This window comes from Stegostoma tigrinum, chromosome 5, assembly GCF_030684315.1.
Source record: "Stegostoma tigrinum isolate sSteTig4 chromosome 5, sSteTig4.hap1, whole genome shotgun sequence".
NCBI lineage: Eukaryota > Metazoa > Chordata > Chondrichthyes > Orectolobiformes > Stegostomatidae > Stegostoma > Stegostoma tigrinum.
In genome coordinates this window covers 122989411-123009925 of record NC_081358.1, presented here as the reverse complement: position 1 = coordinate 123009925, position 20515 = coordinate 122989411, and the positions used below count along the sequence as shown (strand labels likewise).

The window sequence follows — 20515 nt, the reverse complement described above, 5'->3', positions numbered from 1 at the left end:
ACAAAAGTGTAACCACAGGTTTTAGAAGAAATGGACAGTTTTAACAATTCGCAAATTGACTAAAGGATAAATTTAGGCCTCTACAATTCAAAAGGCAAAAATTTTATCAACAAGTCATTGCAGGATGACGGGAGAACTAAAAATATGCCCTTTAAACCAACAAACCCTCAAATCTACGCATGTGGCCTTGCAATTGAGATGATATCATTCAGGCAGCCCACAAGCAATCCTTTTTAGAGACTGCGCAGTGACAAAAAAAACATTGCAACAATTGGTCTCAAACTAAATGGATGCATCATTGCCTCGAGTGTTAATTATAAAGTTGACATCACTGGCACTAGCAACCATTTGGAGATCGGTTTAAGCAGGAAACCTTCATGGCTTGCGTGCTGTTCCAGACCTCCTCTTTTCAAAATAGAAGTGCATTTCAAACAAGTAGCAAATAAAATGGAACACTAGATTAATGCAGCATCAGATAGCACACTGGGAAAATATTGACACCTCCTTCTTTTCAGAGATGTATGCCATTTCTCAACATTATCCATTGTGAAAATACTATTTTTCAATCATAAACACATGCTACAATTAGTTCCAGAAAAATGTGTTGGACAACCATATCTCAAAATACGTAGGGTTAGTTTCAAAGGCATCAGACATTGCATAAAAGCATTGTATCAAGTTTCTTTTCAAATAAAAAACAGCTAAGCAGCATTACGTGTCCTACACATTTTACAGCCTCTTTGCTCCTTTGCCCATTTATAAGAAAATGTTGGAAAAGAGAAATAGTAACAGCAGATCACTAATTACAATCAGCAAGAGACAATTTATTAACCATGACGAGCCAGCCAAAATTTTGATGACGTTCACTGACGGTCACTTTGGGAGTGTCAGTTGGCCTTGCAGGTTGGCATTTATCTAGTGAAAGTTCCATAAATAAATAAACAGGGCTCGGTTCTTTGCATACGTAAACAGCACAGATAGATATTACTCTGTGGAGTTGAAACAGGTGTACGCCATTTCCTGGTTCATTCCTCAAGCCAATTAACTGGTCATCTTCAAAATTCAAAGATTCGTCAATTATTATTAACTGCAAGCTCTATAGCATGCCTCCATCAGAATTCATCTGCCAATCAGCACTCTCCACTCAGCATAAATGTTGGCATTCTGCTAAAGTTGATATTCTTACAAATTATCCTGATGAGTGTAAAAAGCTTTGAAGTATATCATTTTCCAACAATGTAGAGGTATAATCCCAATGTTCTAAGCTAACACCCATTAAAAATGAAATAAGGGCAACAAAATTAAGTTTTTAAAATAAATGCAATCTGTAAAAAATTACAGTACAGTTTAGTTCAGTCTCTTGCTCCATAAATTCATTTTTTAAAGCAGCTTTCAATTTACTGTGGCAGTATATCACATTAGCATGTTGAGGTACTTCACATTCTGTGTCACAGATTAAGTCAACATTTGCCAGTAATTCAACCTGCCCTGCTGATTTTCAAACTCCGCTAACTTGAAAGGCTTCTAAATAGGAAGAAATGAAGGTGAAATCTAATGAGGGGCTTGGGGAGGTAGTCTTCATCTCCAGATCACCTTGACCGAGAACGTGAATCTGATTTCAAGTTTAAAAGCACTCGGAATCAGAGGAATATCCATTTCAGTTTATTTCATAATTTCATCTCAATTTTCAAAAGCAAAATATTTGGGGTGATAACAAGAAAATCCACAACTTATGTAGCATCTCAGCCTCAGACGTCCCAAAAGTTTTTATTGCAAATTCAGTAATAGGGTTAAAACTTTGGAAATCCATTGCTCACGGCACTCTGCAGATATTACTGCAACGTAGACTGCAGCAGTTTGATTAGACTGCTCCCATCACCTTCAAAGGTCAGTTAGGATGGGAAACAAATCATATCCACATTTCGTGAATAAATAAAAAAGAAGTGCTTTTGCATCTATTTATCACTGTTTTGAAAGGTTACATTCAGAAAACTCAAGCACAGTAAGCTCCCACAAATGCAATAAAACAACGATCAGGTGATGCTTGAGAAAATAAGAACCTGAAAGAACTGCGGATGATGTAAATCAGAAAACCAGAAGTTACTGGAAAAGCTCAGGAGGTCTGGCAATTTCTGTGAAGAGAAATCAGAGTTAACATTTCAGAACCTGTAGTCTTAGGAAGGGTTACTCAACCTGAAACATGAACTCCAATTTCTCTCCACAGATGCTGCCAGACCTGCTGATGCTTCTTGAGATTAGTGCAGTATAAATATTAATGGAAAGTTCATGGAGGAGAACTTCTCTGGTCTTCCACAAAGTGTTTTAAAATCTTTTATATTTACCTGAAAAAGCCGCTGAGAACTTGGATTCGCGTTTTATCCAGCATCTCTGAAGTAACATTGAAAGAAATGCCTCAATTAACTGCTCAACAGTCCAAAGGACTTGAGCCTTCCACCTTGCAACAAAGTCAACTGAAGACTCAAAAATCCAACCTATGCAGTTTTAACTGAATGTATTCAAGATAACTGCAGCACAAATGTGATAAGCGCTAAAATGTACTATGTCCTAGAGAGGACACATAACAAAATTATGCTGCAGTGCTATTCACAAAAAAGATTACAGGTACACTTGCATTCGGGAGAAAAGCAAATATCGCACAAGGTAGAAAGTGACAAGGTGATGACAGTTCTTACAGTAAGTTCACACCAGGTCCCTAACAATTGGCGATTTACACTGAAACAGAACATTTACAGCACTTAATTAAGTCATTCAGCACATTCTCTGAGAAGCAAAACAGCTATCTTGCCTAACTATCCTTTACAGTGGCTGATTGGACCAGACAAGAGAAAAGTCCCCAGGTTCATTTAGCAGTGGGACTAAATTAGAGAAAAAATAAGTTGTGAATCATTTGCCGACAGTAATCTGCATTTGTAAAAGAGCATAAACAGATCTTATTGGCTAGAATGTCTAACTAAGCACTGGCCCCATAAAATGCAGCAACTTTATGTTGGTCCAAAAAAAGAAAGATGCTGTATTTAATTCACTGCACTGAAGATGCATGAACTATGCATTAGAGAACAGATTCAGTGTAACACAGCCAGTGATGACTAAATTGCACACATTTCTCAGGCTCAGGTTTGAACCTGGTTCCAATTTTACTAGCCTCGCAATTTGGAAGAAAGCCTATTCCTCACGGGTGAATTTAAAGCTTTTCAATATTGAAGTAGCAGCCTCACTTTAACATTCAACAGGTCACAAACAAATCACCACTTAAGTGAAGCTTACAAATATTTAATTGTGTGCACATACGTGGATACTACATCATGGGAGCCACCCCCTAGAGTGGAGGATTTCAAAACAAGGGGACATATTTCAAGGTGAGAGGAAACAGATTTAAAGGGAGCTGAGGGGCAAGTTTTTACACACACTAAGGGTGGATCATATGTGGAATGAACTGCCAGAGGTAGTGACAGATACAGGTACAGTTACAACATTTAAAAGATATTTGGACAGCTATGTGAATAGGAAAAGGTATAGAGGGACATGGGCAAAGCAAAAACAAGTGGGACTATTTAGTTTGGAAAACTTGGTCAGCACGGACGAGTCGGAGTGAAGAGTCTGTTTCTGTGCTGTCTGACTGATACTGGGCAGGGCTAATTATGTATTAATGGAGCTGTGGACTTAGAAAATAACGTTTACAAATCACACAAAACAGAGTTTCATTGAAGTGGTCAATGACGTGTAGATAGAGCTAAGAAACAGAACAATGGCCTAACTCAATGGCAGAATAGGCTCAAGGGGTTGAATGACCCATGTAGCACGTTTGTTCCAATTAACAAATTAAAGGAACAGCTTTGTTTTTTTTAGGCATGGTATGGAAGCCTCCTTCCTTGCCTTGCTCCTTAGGTGCTGCTGGTGGTGCCTCCCAAGTTGTATAAACATTTGTTTTTCTAATGGAGAGATGCGCCTTCAGTTCAAGTGGCCTACGGCTAATCATGTTGCCATCAATCAACACATTGCTTGAATTCTGGAGTTTTTTTAAATTGGGAAGAGTTTGGCTCAGACTTAAATTCACAAAGCAACCCTAAACAGCAGAGGGCTTTTGCACCACCTAGTGACTGCAAGTTATTACTACAAGACCCTCAAAGCAAAACTTTATATTGAAAATAAGATAATAAAATGTGAGGCTGGATGAACACAGCAGGCCCAGCAGCATCTCAGGAGCACAAAAGCTGACGTTTCAGGCCTACAACCTTCATCAGAGCTCTGGATTCTCCAGCATCTGCAGCTCCCATTATCACTTTAATAGTGAAAAACGTTTTTCAACAAAGAATTTTTCATCACACTAAAATTAGCAAGCATGGACACTTCTCTGGAAAGTACTAAAAGTTCATGAAATTAACACACAGCTAAGCCTATGAAGCTTGAAGTAATAGTCAGTTCTGGTATGTGGACAGACCCCTGCACTGTGTCAGGTTTTGCACCAAACTGTGGTTTTAAGAATGCTACATTTGATTTACAAGGTAGACTAGCTCAAATTTATTGTAATGTTAACTTTGCTCTTTCCCTCTGCCTTTGCATTACATCACTTCCCTATATCCTTTGAACCCTTTAGCCCCAACTGCTACAAAAAGCTCTCTCAAAACCAATGTTTTGGACTTGACTGCTTTCTGTGGCACAGAATTTCACAGCTTCACCACTCTCTGGGGAAACAGTTAACACACTATACACTTATATTTACATTGTGACCCATCAAGCACATGCTCAGTGCTTCTACCCATCTGACCCTGTCAGAATTTTATACATCTGAGATTTGCCTCATTTTTCCAAGATCCAGGAAATATAATCCTAACAAATTCAATCTCTCCTCATATGTCAGACATGCCATCCCAGCAATCAGTCAGGTAAACCTTCGCTGTGCTCCCTCTAGAGCAAGACCATCATTCCTCAGAGAAGGAGGCCAAAACAATATTCCAGGTGCAGTCTCAACACACCCTGTAATTGCAGCAAGGCATCTCTGCTCCTATTCTCTCATCCTTTCACTTTCAAGGCCAACATATTGTTCTTCTTGAACGCCTGGCGTACCTACATGCAGTGACTGGCATAGAAGGACACCCAGGTCCTGTGGCCCATTCCCCTCAATTTATAGAATTAATCCATCTTCCTGTTTTTGCTCCCTAAGTGGAGAACTTCACATTTATCTATGTTTTGTTGTATCTGCCATGTTTGCCCACCCACTCAGCTTGTCCAAACCACATCCTTCTCATTTCTCACACTCCCACCAGGCTGTGTGTTACTTACAAATTGGGAGATATTCAATTTAGTTCCCTCAAAGTCAGCTATGTTTTGACTAGCTGGGTTCCAAGCACTGATCCCTGCAGTACCCCAGTAGTTAGCAGATGCTATTCGGAGAGAGGCCCATTTATTCCTAAATACCAAAGAACTGCAGTTGCTGGCAATCAGAAACAAAATCAGAAATTGCTGGATAAACTGCCAGCATCTACAGAGGCAAAGCAGAGTTAACGTTTCAGTCTAGCGATCGTTTTTCAGAACTGATTCTAACTTGGAAATGGTTGATATGACGCTGGATGAGGGGTGGGGTTGTGGAGAAGGAGTAAATGTTAAGTAGAGATGTGGCTCCCTTTGTTGAATTCTAAACTGCTCCTACTTGGGTCTTTATTTTTTTGCTGGCTAAATTTGTTTGCCCCTGATACCACCTTTGAATTTTCCTCAATCCATGGCATGGCCACCTTCCCTATTTTGATTCTGCACTAGATACAAACAAATAATTGTTGCAGTTCATCCACATGCACTAAATGTTCATCATTGCCTTTCTGTCACCAGCCTGTAAGTAATGCCCCAACTTATTCTAGTCAACTCAAGTCTCATACCACTAATTTCCTCTATTTAGACTCAATACCCGAGTCTCTTAATCAACTACAACCGTCTCCACCCTGGTGAAGAATTCTATGATATTCTGGTCGCTGATCCCCCAAGGGGCCTCATACAATTACACTGTCAATCATTCCTTTTTATGCAATACCCAATCTCCCCACAATACAAATTTGGAGAAGAACAATCTAACACCTCCCTTCCGCCTGGGCACCCTATAGCCTGGAGGACTCAGTTCTCCAACTTCAAATAACCTCGCCACCAATTCCCCACCTCCCCTTCGACCCTGACCTCCTTCCTTCCATTCCACCTCTAAGCCTCCCACTCAATCCTCCCCTACCTCCCTCCACCTCTCTACCTGCAACTCCCCCCACCCCACATTGAGTCCTGAAGAAGGGTAATACCTGAAATTTTAACTGTTCCTTTCCTTCAGATGCTGTCTGGTTTGCTGAGTTCTTTCAGTCTCCTGTCTATCTACCTTGGATTCCAGCATCTGCAGTTGTTGGTCTCTACCCAATTCTCTGATATGTTGAGGAACCAATTAGCCCAGAAAACAATCCCATATGTGCTTTAAGAATCCCTCCTCTACATTATTGTTCCTATCTGATTTGCCTAATCTATAAACACATTAAAAAGTTACCCGTAATTACAGATGTTGCCCTATTGAACGTGTCTTTAATTTCTTTTTAGTGGCATTGCCAACTTCACTCCAATAATATTTTTTGCACCTTGGTGTTTCTCAGTTCTCTCAACATAGAATCCACATCGTCTGGGTTTAATCACACTTTATTAAATTTCCTCTTCAACAAGCAATGCGACTCTACCACCTTTTCCTTTTTGTCTGTTCTTTCCTGGGCACTAAACAGCCCCACCATAGACTTGCACAATTAATTCATTCACTTTACTGCAAATGCTCCGCATACTAAAGCGCAAAGCCTCAAGGCTCATCCGTGCCATCTGTAAACATTTTAACAATCCAGCTTTACTTTTATTACATTGTGTTAAGTGTGCGACTGGGAAAAAAAACAAACCAACATCGAGACTGTTCACCTGATACACGAGGCACGCAAAATATTTGTCCCATCTTCTTTTCTTCAGATGCTGACTGATCAGCAATTTTGCATGCAAGGTACATAATAGCTATTTTTTCCGTTTTCAAAAATGAACTTGTATTTGACATGACCTCAGGCCATTCTAAAGTGCTTTAGAGATAAAGTACTTTTAAAGTATCACGATTACGATTTGGCATTATCTAATCATCAGTTCATGACATGGGTATCTGGTCACTAACAGTTGACAGAAAATGATTAAAGAAATATACACGTAAAAAAGAATAGTCACACCTGATCATTCAGTTGCCGGATAGTCTTTTCAATGTGTGGCAGTAATCCACGAAATGTGAACTCCTGAATGAACTGTCTAATTCGATCATGATCAGTCAGTGTTAAACTGAGTCCATGAGCAGTTGAGGTGTTTTGTTTGATTGAATCATTCACCATCTCAGGCTTTGGTCGGTTAGGGCCATCAAGTCCCCCTGACTTCACAAAACCATCCTCTTGAAATAGATGGGATTTAAAGTCGTTTGGAATTCGATCTGTTAAAAATGAGAGCAAACAGTTAGAAACAGAGGGGGGGGGGGGAAATATGCCATTCAGCCCTTTAAACCTGCTTCATCATTCAATATGATCACGGCTAATCATCCAATTCAGACCCCTGCTCCTGCATTTTCTCCACACTTTGATTATAGTTATTAGCCTTACAGAGAATCAATCTCATATTAACCTCAAATCGCTTTCTGCGGCAGAGATTTCATAGGCTCAACTTTTTTTGAGTGATGAATTTTCTCATCTCAGTGCTAAATGGCCTACAGTGCATCGTTAGTTCCTGTTGGTATGTCTAAAGTTCTCTAGGCTCTAACAAAACCTCCCTGCTCTTCTAATCTATGTCTTGATGGATAAAGTCATGCCTTAACTACCCCATTAACCAGTTCAGTCACCTTTGGGGATTTGTAGACAGGCCCCTACCCCAAGTTTCCTCATGCTCTTCCATTCATTGGTAGAGTGTTAAATGAGTATTCTTGGCCTACTGTGTTCATCCAGCTTCACACTTTGTTAACTCAACATCCTCTGCTTCTCGCACAGATTACTTATTAGCCCCCCTCTGGGCCTGCTCTTCCACCACCTCCCCACCTTGATATCCTTGTACAGCACTTTCCCTAATCTTGTCCACTAGTGTTTTTCCTCCCACTCCTTTGCTGTAATTATTTTCCTAAGATTTCCCCCTTGCACTTTCTATATTGGTCTGATGCCTTCATTGGTTTGCTTTCATTGTACCAACTGTACATCTCTTTTCCTTAAATCCAGTCTTAAATACTTCTAGACATCCATGCTTCTCTGGGCTTGTGGCTCCTACATTTCAACTAAAAAGGGAACACGTTGGGCCTGTACTCCACCCCATAGCACCTGCCACTGTTCTGCCATGGATTTACCCTCAAGTATCTGTGTGCAGTTACTTAGGCCAGATCCTGCCTTATTTGAAAGCAATCTGCCATACCCCAATCCAAAACTCTGTATTGCTAACCATCTTGCGCCTTTTCGCTCAGAAATTTAAAACAGTTATGGTTGCCATCACTAACCGCTGCTCCCAGTGTCACCTTGAATATCTGGCTTTGTTCCCCAAACTTTGGCCCAATACTGCATCATTTGTAGGGCCATCTACACATTGATAAGAATCTCCTTTCATGAAATCTGCTCCTTCCAAACCCTTCATAGTATGATTCTCAATTAATATTGAATATGGAATACTGAATTTCCAAAAGGCATTCTTAAGTACATGTTAGGTACTTAAGAGGCCAATGCGTCAGGGGCAGCATTAGTTAAAAGATTGTCCCGAATCTGTATATTAGTCAACAAAAGGTGGCCAGTAATCTGTAACTACTGAAATACCACAGAGATCAGTGCAGAGGCCACAATTATTTACTATAACGATTTGGACGAGGCAAGCAAATGTACCATTGCCAAGTTTGTGATAGCACAACTGTAAGTAAAAAGACAAATGAGGGAAGATGACCGACTACACAGAGGGACATACACAGGTTATGCAAGGACAAAAACTTGGCATATTTAATACAACGTAGGTTATTCACTTTGGCAGGAAGAACAACTTTGATACTGTTCAAATTTTGAACTCTGCATCAAGCTGCAGACAAAGGAATTGCAGTGACCTAACGTATGAATCACAGAGTTAGAACATATGCTCAGGAGGTAAGAGGGAATTCAAATAGGAATATAGGCCTTCATTTCAATGGAATGTAATCTAAAAATAGGGAAGACATGCTAAAACGACACATCACTAGTTTGGGTAGTCACCAACTGGAATACTTTAAGACTGTATTTCAAAAAAAAAAGGACCAGGAAGAGGTCATTAAGCCCCTCAAGCATCATGGCTGATTTGACATTCCTGCCCTTTCCCTAGAGGCCAAAAAGATCTCAGAAAAACAGGAGAGTCATACTGGCCTCAAAAACGTTCAGTTTCTTTCCACAGATGCTGCCAGTCCTGAGTTTCCAACAGTTATTATTTCAGATTTCCAGTATCTGCAGTATTTTGCTTTGGCAGAAAACAGGATCAACAACAGCAGGGCATTCAGTCCCGCAAGAGACACTACAGGAAGATAAATAGGGAGAAATATTTCCTGTCAATGGGACAACGATCCTGGGTAGTTTTAAAGCCAGACTTTAGAAGGAATTTCAGGAATGTTTTTTCACCCAGAGTTGTGAACATCTGCAACACTCTGCCTAAAAGGGTGGTCGAGACAACAACTTCAAAAAAACATTTAATAACCATTTAGATGAGCACAGGAAACACCAAGGAGTGGCAGATGGCGTTTAGTTCAGATAAACGTGAGACACTGCATTTTGGCAAGGCAAATCAGGGCAGGGCTTATACACTTAATAATAAGGTCCTGGGGAATGCAGCTTCATAGTTCCCTAAAAGTGGAGTCGCAGGTACATAGGACAGCGAAGGCAGCGTTTGGTGTGCTTGCTTTTGTCGGTCAGCGCATGGAGTACAGGAGTTAGGAGGTCATGATATGGGTGTACAGGACATTAGTTCGACCACTATTGGAATACTGCACATAATTCTGGTCTCCCTGCTGCAGGAAGGGTGTGGTGAAACTTGAAAGGGTTCAGAAAAGATTTACAAGGATGTTGCTAAAGTTGGAGGGTTTGAGCTATAGGGAGGGACTAAACAGACTGGGGCTATTTTCCTTGGAGTGTCAGAGGCTGAGGGGTGACCTTACGGAGATTTATCAAATCATGAGGGGCATGGATCGGGCAAATAGCCAAGGTCTTTACCCCAGTGTGAGAGAGTCCAAAACTAGAGATTCAAAGTAAAAGGGGAAAGATTTAAAGGGACCTCAGGTGCTTCTTGCTTACACAGGATGGTGCACATGGAACGAGCTGCCAGAGATGGAGGCTAGTAAAATTACAATACTTTAAAAGGCATTTGGATGGATACGTGAAAAGGAAGAATTTGGAGGAACATGGGTAAAATGCTGGCAAATGGGACTGGATTAAGTTTGGATATCTGGTCACCATCAAGTTCGCCCAAAGGGTCTGGTTCCATGTTGTTCAGCTCTGACTATGACTACTGCAGACACAATGGGCTGAAGGGCCTCTTGCCATATTATAAAAGTTCTAAGATTCTAATATTTTAAGCTTGCCTCAGCATTTAAAAGATCAAACACATGTATTCCAATCACAGAGCCATTTTTACATATTATCCTGATAGCTTTAAGAATCTTTCCATCTCTGTCTTGAGTATATAACAAATTGAGTTCCATAGTTCTCTGGGGTACAGAATTCCAAAGATTCAACATCTTGTGGGGAAAGAGGGAAGGCATGTTTAAATATTTTAGCGCATTCAAAATGCAATGTAATTGCAAGTTATTACTGCTGCTCTGATGTACAGGAAAAAAAATCTCAAAGTTACTTCAGGCCTACATTCCTGTCACTCATCCCATCCCACGACTATGACCCGAGGGCAGTTTGCAGACTTTAACCCTGTATGTACTGGCTTTTTACTGAAGCAGTCAATATCTCAGGGGAAGACAATAACAGGATAGTATTAACATGGTAACTGATGGTGCTTAAAACCTCTTCCTCAAAATATGAGGTCATTAATTCTAAGGGAGGATGAGCAACAAGCCAAATAAAACCATTTCTAGTTTGATTTTATTTTGAGGAAAAAAGTCAGATTGCTTTCTGATTAATGTATGATTAAGATTTTAGGACAAGCAAATACACAGTGAGAATAAGCTTTTAGTTTTTGTGTAGTTTTAGTTCCTCTTCAAAAAGCAGCGCACAGTCCATGAGCATAAATAAATCTACTTCTCCACAGTAGTTACATGGAGAAAATAAAAACTGTATCTGGCTTTGAAACTGGTCACTAGTCATCATTTAACAGGATATTCCACTTAAAAGCAATTATCTTACCAACCACGTTTTAGGGAACCCTCTTCTTTGTATCATCCCCTATGTTTTTAAAGCTTTGAGAAAGTTTTCATGACGGATTGCAGGACACTGGATAGCCACCAGTAAAGTACAAAACAGTAATCTAATCAATGGACTAAAATAACAGCAAAGCACGAGTTGTTTGTGATTGTCAGCTGACTCTGAAATCCAATTCTTTCTGGATGTTGACCTAGTATTGGTGGTTATGTCAAAGTTGTTACTTAGCGCTGTGGTAGATTCACCAATATATTTATGCTAATGGACTGTGCACTGCTTTTTGAAGAGGAACTAAAACTACTCTGTACTTGAACTGGCTCCATTAAAAATCCTATTCAATTACCTCCTGTTCATCTCTTAACCAATACCAAATCTACTCCTGGATTAAGTGAAGAAAACAATTTCTCCATCTAAGATAATAAAATGTGAGGCTCGATGAACACAGCAGGCCCAGCAGCATCTCAGGAGCACAAAAGCTGACGTTTCGGGCCTAGACCCTTCATCAGAGAGCTTTCTGATGAAGGGTCTAGGCCCGAAACTTCAGCTTTTGTGCTCCTGAGATGCTGCTGGGCCTGCTGTGTTCATCCAGCCTCACATTTTATTATCTTGGATTCTCCAGCATCTGCAGTTCCCATTATCACTGATACAATTTCTCCATCTACTTTGTTACAGCATTCATATGAAGCAGACAGGGTCATTTGGTCCAACATGTCTATACCAGTGCTTTTGTTCCACGAGTGTCTTCCTGCTATTTACTGTGGCTAAGCTCATGACAACGTTGAATATGTTTCGTCATATTTTCTCATCCTCCTATGGCTAAAATGGGACAAAATGCAATCAGTTCTTCCAAGCACAGAATTATTAGCGAGGAGGCGGGGGGTGTGATTCAGGCCATCACGTCTGCACCAACTCTCAATGAGCACAGTGACTTCATGCTGTTCTCTTGCCTTTCCTCCCACCACACCCTCCCCACCCCAGTCCTAAGAAGTTTCACTTTAAATGATCACTGAACATAACTGAATCCCAGCATCATATACTCTAGGTTTAAATGTTGCTCCAAGTACAGGTTACGGTTGTGAAATTAAATCAGATCAGTCTTGATGTTATCAAGGACAGAGCAAAACAAGCTCAAGGGGCTGAGTGGGCTAATTCTGTTCCTAATTTGTACGTTTTAATCTTCACTTGCTGTCGTGAAGGGGATATACCAGGATATATAAAGCTATTACTTTAACAATCATGTGCTCTCAAAGAATAGTCCTGAATCAGAATTATCTTGTATTTCTTTGAATGCATTTACCATTGATTGAACTGTCCAATCCATCCAGTTCTAGTGCATTGGTACTGTTTTCTTTATTCTTGTTGACAAGCGGAACGAAGCCATCTTCACAGATTTCCTTCAAGAAGGAAAAAGTGATGAGACAACTTCAAAATAATCCCAAAGTAAGTTAAAATCCAAGGTGTTAAAAATTGGACACGTCTTTAGAAATGTGCAGTTCAGAGATGCCAGGATCTGGGTCAAAACTTGTGGGTTGAAGGTTCTCTCACAATAGATTATAACATTACTTTATTCTAGCTTTAAATGGTTGGGACATCAGTAGATTTAAACAGCAATTCCACTTTGGGCCACAAGGACAACGCAAGATGGGATTTTACTCCGGAGTAGGTCCTGGTGCATCCAACATCTGCACCTACATTAAATGCGTAAAAAAAAGGTCTTTAAAAAAGTGAAGTCACTGTTGTCCCTCCAGACAACAGTACTGTTCTCTCATTAGAAAGCAACAACTGGTAATGGTTTAAAATCAGAGGGTCATCAAACCTCAGGTCAGGAGAGAGGTTAACAAGGAAGAGAGTCCTTCATAGTAATCTCAGCTGGTGAGGAATTGCACCCAGTTTTGACATCGCTCTGCATCACAAACCAGTTGCTCCAGCAAGCACGCAAAGTCGGAAAATAAAAAAGTGAATATAGGTGTATTAAAAACAAAACAGACAGCACAAGTGTTAACACTACTTCACTGCAAGAGAGAACATAGAACAGTACAGCATAGTACAGGCCCTTCGGCCCACAATGTTGTGCCGAACTTTTACCTTAAGCCGAGTGTTGTCATTTACATTGAACATCTCTCCATTCTACCACAACAGGCATGGAAGGTCTTCAACTGCTCTCACCAGCATTTATCACTACCAAATTAGCTGGTGACTTATTTCTATGTTATTCATGGTAATTTACTTCCATAAAACTGACTGCTTTATTTGCCAAAACCACAATACCTACAACTCAAATTACTTCACTGGCTGGCAAGTGAATTCAGCTGCCCTAACACAGTCTTTCAAAATATACACACCTGGTTTTGCAAATTATTTCGATTCAAGTAGTGACTCCAAGGGTCAGGGATCTGCTCATCTGTTCCGCTTGATGGCAGCCGTGAGTTAAATTTCAGCAAATAGCACCCCTGTGACCCATATCTCTGTTTCATTTCTTCATAAACAGATTCCGCTCTGCAGAATAAAATTAGAATTTGAAGAGTAATGATTCTGACTCAACCCATTATCTATCAATCAAACAAAAATTAATGCCCAGCAGACTATTTGCGTTCCTAAATCTTTCCCGCATTTTTATACCAGCAAATCATGGATAAGGACATCCAAGCTAACTAACCCCTCACATTTAAGAAATACTATGCCTTGTTTTTTTTGAACAAAGGGTGCACTGGCCATACAGGAGTGAGGGGTTTACCAGAATCCCTAGAGTGGTGGAATGGTTTTGAGGAAAGATGGAGGAAACTGGGTCTGCATTCCCTATACTTTCAAAGAATGAGAGGTGATCCCATTGAAACTTGCAAAATTCTGAGCCTGACAAGATAGATAGATAGGATGCTTTCCCTGGCTGCTAAGTTGAGAATGATGAATCATGATCTCAGAATAAAAGGAACATGTCAAGACCAAGATGAAGATTTTCTTCAAAACAGGGGCAGCGAATATTTGGAATTCTCTAGCCGAGGGGGCTGTGGAAGCTCAACCCATGAGACGAGATTCAAAAGATTGAAACATTGAGATTCAAGACAGGAATGGGACAACATGATAGCTCAGGGGTTAGCACTACATTCTCACAGCACCAGGGACCTGGGGTTCGATTCCACCCTTAGGTGACTGTACGGTGTTTGCACGTTCTGCCCGGGTTTCCGTCAAGTGCTCCAATTTCCTCCCACAATCCAAAAACATCTAAGTTAGGAGGAAGTGGCCATGCTAAATTGCTCACAATGTCAAGGGATGTGTAGGTTAGTGCATTAGCCACGGGAAATGCAGGGTTACAGGAAGTGGTCGGAGGATGGGTTTGGATCGGGTCAGATGCTCGGTATGGATGTGTTGGGCCGAATGGCCCATTTCCACACTGTAGGGATTCTATGGAAACAGATTTTTCAGACTGATGACATCAAGAGATAGGTGGAGAAAATAGTATTGAGGAAATGATCAGCCACAATCTAGAATGGGCCTAGTCCTCTTCTGTTTATTTGGTTAAATCTGATTGACCATGGAGGCACATGGTGCCATGGACAAATGATTACAAAATTTAAGTCAAGCAAAAGGCAGCCTAATACAATACGAATATTTCAAATGAATTTCTCCTGCACATATGGACAAGAGTTCACAATGTGGAGTTGCTGGTATGGCCTGAACAAAGGGGCTATGCTGTGAAAGCGTGTTTGCAAAGAAATCGGGACTATAACCTGGCGTCATGTTATTTCTGACAATAATTCAAACCAAGCAAAACTGTTTGTGCCAACAGGAGTAGCATACTTAATCTCTCAAGCCTGTTGTGATGCAATGTGCAACAGAAATAATTCAATATGACATCTCCTCCAGAATCTCTCCAATCACTTCCTTCAATCAGGAGGTCAAATACCATTTGAAATGGAGAAGCATTTTTCTCATTTATTTTGAAATGCAAACTCTAGACATCTGGTTTAAAGCACTTGATTTAGTAACTTACCAACTTCGTCTTTCTTCCATTGCAGAAAATACTTGGCTTACTGTCTTACAAGTTACTGCCACTAATTCTCAACACGTGTGGGGTGAAGGTAAAATAAAACCAACAGCACTCAAATAGACAGGGAAAATAATGGTTCCTGACAGGTAACCCACCATCAGCTAAGAGTAGACGGTGCCCAGTGTCCAAAATGTCTTCAAAGAAAAGCAATGCAACACACATACAGACCCTTTAACCTTCCAAGTCTGAGCTGCCACATTTTGCCCTTCCATATCAAAACTGTCCTCGCTTATAGGATCCATAATCCCTCTATTTCCTTCCTACTCATGTATTCATCCAGGTGCTTGAAAGCTGCCACTGTGTCTGCTTCCACCACGCCCTCTGCCAGCGCATTCCAGGCACTCGCCACCCTTTGTGTAGAAAACTTGCCTTGCACAACTCTTAAACTCCTCCTCCCCCCCCCCCCCCCCCCCCAACCCCTCACACCTTCAACCGGTGTCCCTTAGTAACTGACCCCCCTCCATCTTGGGAAAAAGCCTCACACTTTCCATGCTATTTACAATCTTAAAAACTTCTACCAGGTCGCTCCTCAACCTCCTGCGTTCCAGTGAAAACAAACCCAGTCTACCCAACCTTTCTTCATAAAGAAAAGCCCCCAGACCAGGCAACATCCTGGTAAACCTTTTCTGTACCCTCTCCAAAACATCCACATCCTTCTGGTAATGTGGTGGCCAGAACTGTACACAATATTCCAAGTGTGGCCTAAAGTCCTGTAAAGCTGCAACATAACTTGTCTACACTTACACTTAACGCCCCTTCCAATGAAGGCAAACATGCCATAACTAAGTGTGGAGCTGGAGGAACACAGTAGGCCAGGCAGCACAGGAGCGAAGTTGACATTTCCAGTCAGGGCCCTTTTTAGAAATTTTTTTTTGGGGGGAGTGGCTCAGAAATATAAAAGAGAGTGGCGGGGGTAGGGCTGAGGAAGGTGGGATGGTGATAGCTAAATGCAGGTAGGGAGTGGTGGGAGAGAAAATGGTTAGATCAAGGAGGCAGAGGTGAGGGTGAGGTTTGGTCATGGGAATAAGGCTGGTGATATTGTGAAACTGGTAAAGTCCACATTTAGGACATTGGGCTGTAGGTTCTTGAGGTGGAATAAGAGATGCTGCTCTTCCAGTTTGCAGGGAGCATCATTGTGCCACCGGAGGCAGCCCAGGATGGGCATGTTATTCAGGGTGTTGGTGGGGGGTGGGGGTAGTTAAAATGGTTCACGTCCAGAAGGTATTGTTGTTTGTCACGAACAAAAAACGCAGATACTCTTCAGAACAGTCTCTGAACTTCTACTTGATTTCACCAATGTTGAGGCCACATCAGGAACAGCAGATGCTGTTGACAGATGTGCAGGCGATCCCCGGTCTAATGTGGAAGGTTTGTTTTTAAACGACCTTATCTACCTGCGTAGCCATGTTTGGTGATTATGGACCTGCACATCCAGGTGGCTCTGCATATCAATACTCCTAAGGGTCCAGCCATTCACTGTACAATTTTCACCTATATCTGACCTTCCAAAATGCAGCACCTCGCATGTCCAGATTGAACTCCATCTGCCATTCTTCTGGTCATGCCTCCAACTGATGTATATCCTGCTGTATCTCTAACCATCCTCTCACTATCCGCAACTCCACCAATCTTTGTACCCTCCACAAAGCTTACTCAATAGACCAGCTACACTTTCCTGCATGTCATTTATGTAGACCACAAACAGAGGTTCCAGAACTGATCCCTGTGGAACACCACTAGTCACAACCCTCCTCCCACAACTCCCCTGTGTCTCCTATGACTAAGCCAGTTCTGTATCCATCTTGCCAGCTCACAACTGATCCCAAAAGGATCCCTCAAACCATCCTGCAAGTGAATCTCAGGGTAAGAGTGGGAGAGGTAGAGAAAAAAAAGTGTAAGATTATAGTTTCTATACATAAATGTGACGTGGACACACTGGTGTTGGACTTGAGTGGACAACGCCAGAAGATTTAACAGCATCTTAAGTTTGCTTTATGCATGCGCAGTGGTGTGACCCTTGGATCTTGTACTTATAAATTCTGTGTGTCTGATACTACGTCTCTCACTAACACCTGGAGGAGTGAGGCTCCAAAAAGCTCTATACATAAAGGCAGTGTGCTGAAGGGTCTCTACCTCTGCAGCATTTTCAAAGAGAAAACCAAACCACCAGTGGGCAAACACACTTCATTCTTTCAAGAGTCTTTCCAGTACCACGTCATGATGCAACCAAATAAACATATTTTCCACTGCTGACTCACTGCCACTAGTACCACTTCAAATGGTGTAAGGTAGCAATTTGCAACAGTATCCAACACAGAAAGGCCAAGCACAGATAGTTTCTAACTATCCTTACTGATGGGGTTGTGCTTTAACTGCTGGAAAAGGACTGCAGTTACAGTTTTGGGAAACTATTTTCTACCAAGGATTGTTCTATCAAGATGGTCTGTTATTGTCTTTCCTGCAACTGAGTACTCAGCATTTTAGCACAGGGTACAATTTTCTCAGGGTGTCTAAGTCATTCCAGATGTAGACCACGCTTCAGATAAAGTCAGTTAAATGTAACTGACTCCAACACCATCTCTTTGTTAGAATCCATATTACCCAATTCGAGAGTTTGAAAGCAATTTTTAATATTTGAAGAACTGGCCCAAGGTCATATGTAATAAATCTTACCTTTGTTCCTCTCCTTCACTGACATCGTGTAATAAAACATAATATTTTAGTGTATTTGGAATGAACCACTTCGGGAAGGAATAGTCACTGCTATGTTGAATACGATGTTGCTCTTGTGATAACTTCAAAAACTGGTCCACTGGGTCAGAGTCCCTCGATGAGGCCACAAGCATGCCTTACAAGAACATTAAGGAAAACACTTCACAACAATTTCAGCCCAAATTCCTAAAATGTAATGAACTGACGCACCACCTTGGCTCAACTCTTAAAGGAAAGAGCAGAATTATGTTTGAGAATTCAAGGCCACCAATTCTTGTTCAAACAACATCCATATTTGGGATAAAAACCAAAGGAACCGTGGGTGAGTTCTGAAGAAGTGTCACTGGATCTGAAACATTAAGTCTGATATCTCTTCACAGATGCTGCCAGACGTGCTGAGGTTTCCCAGCAACTTCTGTTTTTGTTCCATATCTGGGCTCAGAGATTTGTCCCTTGGCCTTTCTGCAGAGACGACGTGGACATGCCATATTTACAATAAGTCAAGCTTGTATTACACGAAAGAAAGGTCTTATTCCACTCCATGTTTTGTAGAGCTTAGCATCTCAAGCAGGAGGAACTACTTCAGCCAACGTACAAGAAGTCTGGTATGAACAAAGAAGCTAGTGAATGCATCGAGTCTGAGCCTCACAGGAGATGGGTTTCTTAAAGATTGGCTGTCAGCAATGACTGAACTGCAACAGATGATTGAGAAGGTTGCGTGTTCAAGCCTCACACCAGTGACTTGAACACCAAACCTAGACTTGACAGGAGTGTTGCACTTCAGAGGATGAAAACAGAGGTCTCCCTGATGTTCTGATCAATGTGTATCCCTCACCCAACCTCTCAATAAAGAAATTTGGTTGTTGTCACAGTGCTGCCTGAGGAAGGTTGCAGTGCACAAAATGGCTGCTGCACACACCACTGTTCTTAGTATGAGATACTCATGAGCAAGGGATAGTGGCTTAATAAAAGATGGTATATAAATGCAAGGTTTTTTTTGTTTGACATCCTTTTTCTGAAGGACTTAGATCGTGATAATATACCATGTGTAATTTGAGTTCAATTTACATCAATGACTGTCCTCAAAATCAAGGTGGCTAAATCTCACCTCTGTTTACATTTAAACCAATTTAAACCTCTGGATATGTCAATATTCAAGTCGTTTCATTTCAACAATTATGTTGGTTCTTTAAAAAATTCATTTACAGAATGTGGGCATCACTGACAGGATCAGCATTTATTTAATTACCCCATCCCTGCCCAGCAGAAAATATCAAACCTAAAAATTGTTTCAGAGAAAGGTCTAGACCGAAAATGACAGCTTTCCTGCTCCGCTGATGATGCTTGGCCTGCTGTGTTCATCCAGCTCTGCAACTGGTTTCCTAAAAAATTGTCCAGCTAAAATTATTTTCTGCACATATGCTACATTAAGTCCTTTTTTTAAAAAAAAAAGGAGACTGTAGGAATAAAAGCCTGATCTTACCTTCTTCCCCAACACCCACCCACTCCGGAAACAGGAACATTTCAATGAGAACTGCAAACATGCATTATATAAAATAAGCTGAAACGAAAGGTAGAAGTAAAACTTCTGGTCAGGCATAATAATGAACAGTTTAATAGCACAATAAATTAGGAATAATCATTTGTTATAAGCGGCAAGCTCAGGTTTTTCATAGACAAAAACGTGCATAACTTATTGTAACAAAAGTTCAAGTATCAACTAGCTTTACCAGAGATTCAATGCACCTGAAAATATTTTTCATGTTAAATAATGAGATAAGGCATCAGTAGGAATGCAGACATCAATGGTCCCGAGGTGATGATGGGTACACTACGCTCTGTATAACTAGACATACCTTGCTAGGTCATTTCAAAGGATAGCCAAGAATCAAACACATTGCTGCAAGTCTGAAGCATGAGCCAAATTTGGTATATTTCCTTCCTGAAGTGTACCAGATGTGTTTTTATAATAATTCAGCAACTTCATGGCTTGAATTCTGTGCCTAATGACTAAGTCAATGTTGATACACTTAGCTCAAAGTAGATACTAATTGAGAATATCAGTAACTTTAAAACTAAAAGCTTGAGCCATTTAATATTTTTTAAAAAGTGAGACTGAGTTACTTTTAAGCTGTGCACAAACAACACACCTGAATTGCAGTCAAGACCCTAAAACATAATAAATAGGAACAACAGTAGGCTGTTCAGCCCATCAAGCCTGCTCCATCATCCAATGCAATCATGGCTGATCCAATGATCATTCACGTACACTTACCTGCCTTTCCCCCACAACCCTTAATTCACACCAGAGCAGCATTCCCCTCATTTTGAAACTGCACCCTGTTGTTTTACATGCACT

The 20515-nt window shown here is 40.9% G+C and overlaps 1 protein-coding gene across 2 annotated transcripts in view; it reads right to left on the bottom strand.

Moving 5' to 3' along the window:
* The window catches only part of trappc8 (trafficking protein particle complex subunit 8), a 150107-nt gene that overhangs the window by 83556 nt on the left and 46036 nt on the right, over positions 1 to 20515 (bottom strand). For both annotated transcript variants that reach the window (XM_048529398.2, XM_048529399.2), the window contains 4 exons: positions 18118 to 18292; positions 13742 to 13895; positions 12697 to 12793; positions 7236 to 7486 (listed from right to left, as the gene is read on the bottom strand). In XM_048529398.2, the coding sequence (XP_048385355.1) occupies positions 7236 to 7486; positions 12697 to 12793; positions 13742 to 13895; positions 18118 to 18292 (677 nt within the window). The remainder of the gene's footprint in view (positions 1 to 7235; positions 7487 to 12696; positions 12794 to 13741; positions 13896 to 18117; positions 18293 to 20515) is intronic.